Genomic DNA, 11,458 nt, shown 5'->3' on the forward strand with positions numbered 1-11,458 from the left:
GTAGACAGCTTTCCATGATGATTTCCAACTAATGCTGACAGATCTGAAAGAGCCTGTTACTAAGATGAGAAATAGCCATGAAGCACTGGGTTGTAAGTAGACTCGCAAGTTTTAAATAATCCTGAAAAAAGTAGTGACAAACCAATTCCATTTTACTGCCAAGGAAACAGCATGACTATGTTTGTGAAATCTCCAAGGATTGAGCCCAGTTTGAAAGAGAGTTGTATCTTCTAAGTATACTGGACTTCAATCTACACAATAGCCTTTGGCAATGCTACTTAGGGATTGTGGGAATTGAAGTTAACACATTTGGGGGGTTTGTAGTGGGATGGACAGACATAGCAAATCATCTGTTTTCCCAAATATTAGTGCTTTCATAATAAGTCAGTGATGAGACCGAGTGCCCAAACTGCAACCCAAAACCCACTTATTTATCGCTGGGTGCCAGGTGGGCATGGCCCACTGGGTGGGTGTGGCTGTGGTGGTCATGGAAGATTAGGTGGGTGTGGCCAAGGTGGATGTGGTCACCTCAATGTCGCTCGTGGGGAGGGACACCTGTGGGTGGTGGGCAGGGTTGGGTGAGATCCAGTGGGTCTCTGGTATGGCGGTAGGCACATCCTACAGGATAAGGCGAGGCAGGGTGGGTGTGCCATTGCCATGGGGCAAGGCAAGGCCTGGGACAGCTGCTGCCTGACACCATCAGCCCCCGCACACAGAGGCCAGCGAGTGCATGGGGGCCAACGGTGTCCGTCAGTAGCCACAGCCTGCCAGCCCCTCGACAGGCGCACTCTGGGGCTCCGCAGCCCGTCGCCAGCAGTTCAGAGAAGCCACCTCCAAGATGGATGGTTGGCCGACAGCTGAGGAGGCAATGCAGTGGGTCGTGCGTGGGAAAAGGACAGCATGTGAGGCCAGGAGGGATGGGGTGGGGGGGAGGGAAATCAGTCATGCTGGGATGCATCCGGCCACGTGGGACCTCGGCAAGTTAGCAGGCGGCTGGTTGAAGAGGGACAGTTGCCACCTCCGAGGCATGGCGTGGGTGCCCACAGAGAGGGCTCTGAGTGCCGCCTCTGGCACCCGTGCCATAGGTTCGCAACCACTGATCTAAGTGATGTTATTACTTCTTCTATGTTAGGATCCCATGCTACTGAACTAAATCTAGATGAATTACTTATAAACACACATTATGACAAAGTTTCTGCTGCCTACATGTTTACCATTCACATTCTAGTATCATCTGTTTAAAGAAAGCAGCTGGAGCAGATTGCCTATGAGGGAAGGTTGCAACACTTGGGGTTTTTTAATCTCAGTCAGGTGAACCTGAGCGGACATGATTGAAGGGTACCATGCAAGGTGTGAATAAAATGGACAAAGAGAAGCTCCTTCCCTTTTTCCAAAATACTAGAACAAGAAGTTGCCCAATGAAATTGAATACTGGAAGAACTAGAATAGACAAAAGGAAAAACATTTTTTTACACAATGCATAATTAAACTTTGGAATCTGTTGGCATAAGATGTGGCGCTGGCTACTAGCTTGGCTGGCTTCAAAAACAGGTTGAACTAATTCATGGAAATTACGAAGATCAAAAGCTAATAGCTTTGATGGCGATACAAACCCTCCAGTAACTGCCTCTGAAGACCATCTGCTGAGAGACTAGGAGGATTCTTGGTCACTGTGAGAACAGACTGCTGGACTAGATGGGCTAGGGATCCATTGCTGCAGGTCCATTCTTCAGTTCTTATTATAAAAATTACAACTAGTAGGATCATGAATAAATATCCTTATAAAGAACACTGCTCACCTTGTTTCCCATATGCTAATCACTTCAGTGAATTGTGCAGAATAAAACACCATCTGGTAGAGGACAGGAAAGCCTGGAGGAACATTGTCCATAGGGTCGCGATGGGTCGGACACGACTTCGCAACTAACAACAACAACAACAACAACAAAAACACCATCTTTTAAAACACCATCTTATGAAACTGCCTCTGATAATTGTATGAATTTCCAGTAGGTTGTTTCATTTAATCTTGGCTCCCTGGAAAATGCCTTGGCCTATTCCAACTATGAAAGTAAGCTGATCTGGTGGGATTTAGCCAACAGCTCGATGAAAGTCATATGAGAATATGTTATTACAGTTCTTTGCTCCTTTGTAATCTAACCCTCTCTTTGGTTAGCTGAAGACCTATTATGCACTGGCTTTGTATTTGAAAAAAATATGAGACTGAGCAAGCTCTCTTGTTACTGAAAACTACTTAATTAAACTTCACATTTTACTTGCCTTTAGTTGATCTAATCAAATCCTAATTAAAGACAATTTTCCCAAGACCAAGCTGTACAATGCAATTCAATAAATACAACTGTACCTGGTAATTAAATGCTAAAACCTGTCAAAATGAATTTCTTATGTTTGTGAAGAAATCAGTTCAGATTAATTGGAAGGAATTACACGATCACAGTTAGATGCACACATCCCTGCTGCCCTTGCATTTCTTTGGTCTAAAAAGAAATATCCAGGAAACATTTTGAAATATCAAATCACTGTCAGTGTACCTGTCTAGTACAATAATGGCTGAAACTTGGCTTTGCTAAAAGAGGGCGGGAAACAACCAAAGATAGCATTGGAATAGGTTATGTTGTAAGCAGCAGTAACCACGGAGTTAGCCTTGTATTTTGAACATATACATATTGAACTATATGCCAATTATAAACATTTGTAATGAAATCCTGATGCTTCATTCCTTAATGAATTCCTGTCAGATTTGTTTCCAGCTCAGTTCAACTTAGAAGAAAGAATTGTTGTGGAAATAGAATACCAAACTCTTCCCTGGCTTATTGCTACCAGAATAACAGAGTTGGAAGGGATCTTGGAGGTCTTCTAGTCCAACCCCCTAGTCAAGCAGAAGGCCCTATGCCATTTCAGACAAATGGTTATTCAATCTCTTCTTAAAACCCTCCATTAATAGAGCACTCACAATTTCTGAAGGCAAGTTGCCCCATTGAGGGCAGGAAATTTCTCCTTATTTCTAGGTTGGTTCTCTCCTTGGTTAGTTTCTATCCATTGCTTCTTGTCTTTCCTTCAGGTGGTTTGGAGAATAGGTTGACACCCCACCCTTCTTTGTGGCAACCCTTTAGATATTGGAACACTGCTATCATGTCACCACTACTCCTTGTTTTCATTAAACTAGGCATACCCAATTCCTGCAATCACTTCATATATTTTAGTCTCCAGTCTCCTAATCATCTTTGTTGCTCTTCTTTGCACTTGTTTTAGAGTCTCAACATCTTTTTTATATAGTAGCGACCAAAATTGGATGCAATACTGCTAGTGTGGTCTTACCTAGGCATTGTAAAGTGATACTAACACTTCACATGCTCTTGGTTTTATCCCTTTGATCTTGATTCTATCCCTCTCTTTATTTTGTAACCCTTCTCTTAAAGTTTCACATGAATAAAATCTGCAAATGTTAAACTGGACTTTATTTAATCATTGTTTATTGAATAAATTGCAATTGGTTCAAATATTTTACTAAGCCATAAACCATAGTTTAAGCCTTGTCCGAGAATCGTGATATACCATTTCTCTAAACACACAATGGCTGCAAAGAGTTAAAAGGGAATGATATCCTTGGACAAACCCTGTGTCACATAGCAACAAAAATGTTTCACCATAAAATAAACACATAATTTCTTGAATCTTTCTCTCCTATAATAGAAGTTCTCCAAATACAGTACGCAAAAGGTAGCCAAACAAAGGTGTGCCAGAAATAAAATAATGCTTTCAGCAGAGAATGCAGAAATGAGTTTCAGCTAAACAAATTAGGAAACTGCTACCTAAGTGAGGATATATTCAAGGCAGTAAATTGTTAGGGAAGGAGTGGTCATATGGGGCCAGAAAGACAGGTATTAAAATTAATAGAATTAGGATGAACCTGAATAAAAAGTGAATGTTTGAGTAGATAGAAAGGTGATTGTGAAAATGCAGAACAATCAGCATAAAAATGTTTGACATTTGCCACTACCTTACCTTATTGTTGCTTTCTGAGTTGTCCTGATTTGTTAAATAGTCTTCATTATTGTTTATTAACAGAGTTGACCCATTAGAAACTGCATGTCTTGCAGTTTTTAAATCCAGTTTGAAGCCCTCTAGCTCAGAAAGCAACAATAAGGTAAGGTAGTGGCATTCCAAACAGCTTACTTCATGTGCTAGGGTCATTTCAGAGAATATAAGAGATATATAAAATGTTTCTAAAAAGTTTGCTAGAAAATGTTTCTCATCAATCTTCAGTAAATTGTAGCTGTACATAATAAGCTTCTAAGCAAGTCCTGGTACTGAAAACAACTGTCAGGAGTGACCACATCATACATAAGCCTTGGAATGTAATTTTAATCCTTCCTGTAGGAGGAGTAGCAGAACCTGGAGGCAGAGTCAAAAGAGGAATCAGCCTAGTATCTCTACGTAGCCACAAATGGACTATGTTCAATTCCTTTTTAATTCTGTTCACCTTACCTAGCACCAAAATAGTATGAACCATTAGTTCAGGGTTTTTCAACCTTTTCACCCATTGTACCACTTTTAGGATATGGCAACATCCGAGTACCACCAGTCGCCTAGCAAGGTGTCAAAAACTTGACCAAAAAAAAAAGGAAAAAAGTGATGAAGTACAGGTAGTCCTCAACTTACAACAGTTTGCTAAGTGACTGTTTGAAGTTACAATGGCACTGAAAAAAGTGCCCCCCAAGCCACAGCCGAGAAAGACACCTGCCTGCCTGCCCGGCACCACTCTTCCTCCTGTCCGAGGTTTTCATTGTGAGCATTTCTGTTGAGGATTGGCAGTGGGGGTGGGGTGGGGGGGTGTTTGGTTTTTATTCCCCCCACCCGTCTGCTGGGTGGTTGCAGCAGGTTTTGGTCACTTCACATAACCCTGGGATACTGTGACCATCATAAATATGAATCAGTTGCCAAGCATCTGAATGTAAATCACAAGACCCTGGAGATGCTGCAACACTCCAGCTGATCAACGCTTTTTATGGGCTCAGCAGAAGAGCCAGGATCAGTGCAGAGCTCCAGCTGGAGCCTGGTGCTGATCCTGGTGCTTCCGCTGAGCCCTGACAGCCCTGCAGCTCCAGCCATTTCTCGCTGCCACTGGTTCAGCTCATTCCCCTCCCCCGCTACCACTTTTCTAGGATGGTCACGTACCACCTGCCAGATGCCAATGTACCACAGGTGGTACCCGTACCACTGGTTGAAAAGACCTGCATTAGTTGATTCCTGTGCATATATGTGGTCCTGATGTTTCGTACCTAACATTTCCATACTTTAAGCCTTCTGCAACTTCAAGCATTACCCAAAATTGGTTGGTAAAATTGGAAACTGCAGTCCCAAAATTGCTGCAAGGTACCTCTTTAGATAAATTCACTTTTTTAAAAGCTTTTGGCATTTTGACTTTTGTTACAAATCTTTTAAAAGAATCTATTAAGCTTGTAAACTAATTGGGTTCATCTGAAAAGAATATTACCAATAAAACTCACTGAACAGTTAAAGCTGCAGTATCAAAATATATCCCTTCTAGTTTATAAAACTGGAAAATCTATTTAAACTGAGGATACACTTCACAAACCTGTGGCCATATTTTGATTTTTTTCAAAGTAAACTAACAGTTGAGGGGATGCCTATATAAGGACATGTGTGCATTAAATCTGGTTTGGCTCATCAACTTTCTGCAGCTATGAAAGTACTACTTCAAATTCAAAAGACAAACTTTGAAGTAAAATAAGAGACTCTAGGGAAGCCTGCTGAAAGGAGACATTTTAGCTTGAACTAATCATTAAAGAGTCACTTGTCCAGGTCCAGATCCTTTTACTGGATTTCAGAAGCCATCAAGATGCCGAGAGGCATTAACGTTCCTCTTCACGCACACCAGTCTGCAAAAATAATGTAAGTGATACAGTCTCCATGGGGTCACACATTTTGGATGGCAGGTTGCCCAGCCCTACTGCAGCCCTTTGGATGCCTTTCCCATTGAGCTGTCACTTCAAAGAGCCAATGATTTACCATGGCCAAGGGAGAAACTTATTAAGACAGGGTAGTAAGGGCTCCAGCAGGTTCCTGCAACAAGCCTGAGCAAGCGTTAACAAGATAACAGTATTAAAAGCCTTTGCAATCTGCTGTAGGTCTTAGATCCAGCAAAGCTCACCTGCCAGGAAGCCTACTAGCCTCTAGTCTGTATTGCTTCCAGGTATGTTACTTATTATTTTAGCATATACCCTGCCTTTCTATCCCTAGAGTACTCAAGGTGGTTACGGTAGTAGCCAAAATTACGATATAAATAATTAAATCATAGGAAACAGCTAGAATAAGATTATGCTTGCATACCATATGAATCATAGTTCCACTATGGACTAAGCCAAGAACTTATGTGCCTGTGACAGAGTTGTTGTTGTTGTTAGCTGCGAAGTCGTGTCCGACCCATCGCAACCCTATGTGACAGAGTAGCAAACTACATTGCCTAGGTTCACACAACATATTGAGCTGCAAACCACTTAACCTTCTTTTAGCCTAACATAGACCTGGCTAGAGATTTCCCCTGAAGGAAGGAAGGAAGGAAGGAAGGAAGGAAGGAAGGAAGGAAGGAAGGAAGGAAGGATTCAAACTCACCATTCCATAGCTTCAGAACAATGCAAAAGAATGTTCTCTCTGGGGTTGCTTGGAAAAACGCGCCTCAGAAAACAGGAGGGTACTACCGCCTAGCTATTCAGCTCTGATTTTCTTGTGTGCTATAGAATTCATATACTGTGTGCCTGTATAATCAATTAATCTTAATGTATTATCACCAAGGAAGTTTTAATCATTCCATTGTTGATTAGAACAATAATCATATAGATAGCAGGCAACTTTTTCCACCCATCCGAAGAATGTTTAAAAAGAGAGAAAGCATGCTAAGTACAAAATGCAGACTAGTGATTCCAAGCTAAAATGGGTAGATAAAAAGGGAACAGAGAGATATTTCAAAAGTTTCTACCAAAAATCTAGAGTGGAAAATATTCCTTTATTATAATTTATCATTTATTATTGAATAAAAAAGCTTGGAAAACAATTTTAAAATACCACAATTTGCATTAGGTGATCAAGATTATATTCCCTAATTGCAAAAAAATAAATAAAAAAAAATCAAATTCCTAGTATCAATAGAATTTGTTTAAATACTTAACCCATACTATTTAGAAGAAAACAGAATATTTAAAAGATTTATTCCAATATTATAAATATTAGTCTTCAAAATAATTTAAAATTGAATTTTTAGAATATTGGTAACATTAAGACTTTACTTATTTCTATGTGGCAACGATGTTTATTACAACAAGAGTCACGATGCATTCTTGATTTCTTTTATTTCGCTTTTATCAACTGTTTTGCAATTTAAATAATTAAAGGAAGCTTATCAAATATTTGGCTGTTATTCTTCTCTCATTAGCTTTATGATTTTAGCACTAGCCTATTTATTCCAGTCTTATTTTTTAATCATAAACATTTTTCATAATGATAGAGAATTAACACACCAAGATTATCAAGATAGAAGAAAATATATATGAACAAATGAGTATATCACATAATTTCATTCTGTAATGTAATTTTATATATGAAGATAAATTAAAGTTTTGTTTGCTTTATTTGGAGTGCTTTTCAAAATATTCAGTCCATTGGAGTTGGGTAGCTAATAATAAATAAGTAAATAAATCTAATAAGAGGAGATGTAACAGTAATCCCTTCAATTTTATTAATGGACATACAGGTGAAACTCGAAAAATTAGAATATCGTGCAAAAGTTCATTTATTTCAGTAATGCAGCTTACAGTAAAAGGGGAAACTAATATATGAGATAGACTCATTACATGCAAAGCAAGGTAGTTCAAGCCGTGATTTGTCATAATTGTGATGATTATGGCTTACATGTTATGTTTTTCTTTAGCCCAGGTAAGACGCTTCTGACATTGTTTGTTGTTCAGGAGCGGCTTGACAAGAGGAATACGACGTTTGAAGCCCATGTCCAGGATCCGTCTGTGTGTGGTCGCTCTTGATGCACTGACTCCAGCCTCAGTCCACTCCTTGTGAAAGTCCCCAACACTTTTGAATGGCCTTTTCCTGACAATCCTCTCCAGGCTGCGGTCATCCCTGCTGCTTGTGCACCTTTTTCTTCCACTTTTCCCTTCCACATAACTTTCTGTTATCTTTGGGAACATCCAACTTCTTTTGCAATTACCTTTTGAGGCTTTCCCTCCTTATGGAGGGTGTCAATGATGGTTTTCTGCACAACTGTCAGGTCAGCAGTCTTCCCCATGATTGTGATTCCTACTGAACCAGACTGAGAGACCATTTAAAGGCTCAGGAACCCTTTGCAGGTGTTATGGCTTAATTAGCTGATTAGAGTGGGACACTTTGAGCCTAGAATATTGCACCTTTTCACAATATTCTAATTTTCTGAGATTGTGGATTTGGGGTTTTCATCAGCTGTAAGCCATAATCATCACAATTATGACAAATCACGGCTTGAACTATCTTGCTTTGCATGTAATGAGTCTATCTCATATATTACTTTCCCCTTTTAAGTTGCATTACTGAAATAAATGAACTTTTGCACGATATTCTAATTTTTCAAGTTTCACCTGTATAGCAAAAAAATAATTCCACAAAAGAAGTCTACCACATTTAATACAATTAAGAATATATATATATTTGCGTACATATACAAAGAAGAATGAGTTCTGGGAAAATAGGTTCTAGAAAGAAATCATTTATAACTGTGTGCCTCTTTTCTTTTCTAGGATTTTACTGCTGAGGTATGGTAGATTGGCCTCTGGCAACATCCCAAGAAACTTTCAATTAGGTAATGGATTCAGAAGATACTGATTCCACCCTTCCAAAGAGAAGGTCACTGCCTCTCCATCAAAGCTCCCAGCCTACAGATATGGCACCCAGACCATTACTGCCTCTGCAGAGTATTGAAGGGAAAGCCCCCTTCCCACCATCCCGGAGAAGCTCCATTATGAGCATCCTCAATGCCCCATTTTCAAGTAGGAGAAATTCATTTGCTGCTGGAGGAAGGCGCCTTTCTATTGGGCCCTGGATGCATTGTGGTCGAGTGAGCTTTTCTGGGCTACCACTCTTTGAACCCATTCAGGAAACACACTATGAGAACACCTACAAGATCCAGCCAGATAAAGATTACAGGTTTAATTCCTCACGCACACAGCAGATTCTTGAGTCAGTTCTGGCCAGCTACTTCAGCGATGTCAAATACAATCCTGCACTTAGTGGGCAGTTGGTCCAAAACCTGTCAGATCTTGTCAGGAGCAGGGTCAAAGATCTAACCCCACCACGCTACAAACTTGTGTGCAATGTCTTTCTGGGCCAGCTGGCCAACCAAGGCTTGCACATTGCTAGTCGGTCCCTCTGGGATGTGGAGAATGATAGCTTTGCTTCAGCCACTTTCACAAATTCATCCCTTTTTGCTGTAGTCACAGTACATGGACTATATTATGAATGAGTCAGGCTTCTGAAGATTAACTTCCCTCTCTTCTAATTTTATCTTGCTAGAGATTATGGTCTAGGAGGTCCTTGTTGCTCTCTGAGCTTGCTTGTTTTCTTGCAAACGTTTCATTACTCTAACTAGGTAGACTAGCACTGATGATGTTACCTAGTTTAGGTAATGAAATGTTTGCAACAAAACAAGCAAGCTCAGAGCGCACCAAGGACCCCTCATCTCAACCCTGAGCTACAAATATTCTCCTTCATTAGCTTATGCTCTGTCAGATCTGGGTATGTATCTGGACATAGTTTAAAGTAACAACAGAGTGTGCAAAATATATATGCTAAAATAATAGAGTAGCAATAGATATAACTAGGAAAGCTGCCCCAGTGGGTCAACCCAACTCCTTAAGAGTCCTTTTGTTAAATTTGCAGTTAGAATTATTTGGTTATACAATATTTATATCTTTGCTTGTAACTTATGTAACTTTCTTTTCCCAAAAAATAAACCCATTGCTCTTCCTTGAGCAAAGAGGATCTTTCAAATCAAGATTATGTTAAAGCACGGGTGTCAAACTCGCCACGTCACATGATGTGTCGCTACATATGGTGACCTTTTTTTCCATTGCCGGAGCTGGGGTGGGCGCGGCCTCTGTATGATGCAACCAGCCTGCAGGCAGTTTGACACCCCTGTGTTAAAGGATGTCCAAAATATAGCTGTTTAAGTATTTGCTGGATTTGAGACATACTGCAAGTGAAAGACCAAAATATCAAAAGGCCTCTCTCTGCCAGCACCAAGACTTTTAAAAACATTGAGAATGTCTGAGACATATAAACACCCTTTCTTGTTGCTGCATCCTATGTCAGTGTAACTTTTTCCATTGAGGTCAAAAACCTAATACCGTCAACACAAATATGGGGAAACCCCAACACATTCTTGACTTAACTCTTGAAATTATAACTGATTACCTTTACTGCTTTGAAAGAAAAACAACAATATAGCCAAATATTAATAATAATGGCAGTTATGCTTTAACACATTGGGTGAACACTAATTTAGGGAAAGCTATGCATCAAATATGAATTTGCCATTTCTGTCAACTTTGCTAAATGGGGGTAATGATGTCCAAACTATTAGCACCTATTGACTAGAAATGAACTTGCTGAAGAGTTCATACGGGGAATACTCTCCCTGTATAAAATGACTTAACTCCACCTGATTGACTATTGAAAGAAGGGATTTTAGTTACCAAGGCATGTTACCAAAAATGGCAGTAAGATTCTGCCTTGCCACTGTACTGTTTTCCATTCTAACTGATAGCTCATTTTAATCTTTAAGTCTGTAAGAACTGAGACCACTTTACCATAAAAAAACACAAGACCATTTATCATCTCAGACCTTATATAAACCAGTTCATGCTATCAACTTGTCCTTGACGTAATTTCCTATGAAAGACTTGTCTCTTACTTTCTAACTATAATTAAATTTAAAGTAATTACATTTAATTAAACCTAATGTTTATTTTCACAGAACTTACAACACCTACAATTGTTAAAATATCTTTGATATTGCTAGAAGTTGTTTTAATTCTGTTGATAGAATTGTTTACATTGCCTATTAGAATGTAGGTTACCATGTACATTTTGTCAAGTGTTACTTCAAACGCACAATTGAGTGATAAATTCTGATAAAAATACTAACATTCTGCATCAAAGTCAGAACCCATCAGATATTCTAGGTCTGTAATATCTGGCTTCTGAGTGGCAAAGTATAAATTCTATTTAAAAACCTATTCTGGTTATTCAGTAAAGATACCCAAATAGCTCCACTATACTCAGAGGGCAATAAAGCATAAAAAGAGATTACAAAAGGGTGCAAGTATCTCAAAGTATCTTTCAAATATCTGAAAGTTTGGACATCAGGTTTTCTGTG

The 11,458-nt window shown here is 39.5% G+C and overlaps 1 protein-coding gene across 1 annotated transcript; it reads left to right on the forward strand.

Moving 5' to 3' along the window:
* Positions 1-8,839: 8,839 nt before the first annotated feature.
* DYNLT4 (dynein light chain Tctex-type 4) lies at positions 8,840-9,544 on the forward strand (the record flags this gene model as incomplete). Its single annotated transcript, XM_081324571.1, is given in 2 exon segments — positions 8,840-8,881; positions 8,885-9,544. Coding segments are annotated over 2 exon segments (702 nt in total).
* Positions 9,545-11,458: the final 1,914 nt, after the last annotated feature.

The sequence above is a fragment of the Vipera berus genome (genome assembly GCF_964194415.1).
Source record: "Vipera berus genome assembly, chromosome: 3".
Lineage (NCBI taxonomy): Eukaryota > Metazoa > Chordata > Lepidosauria > Squamata > Viperidae > Vipera > Vipera berus.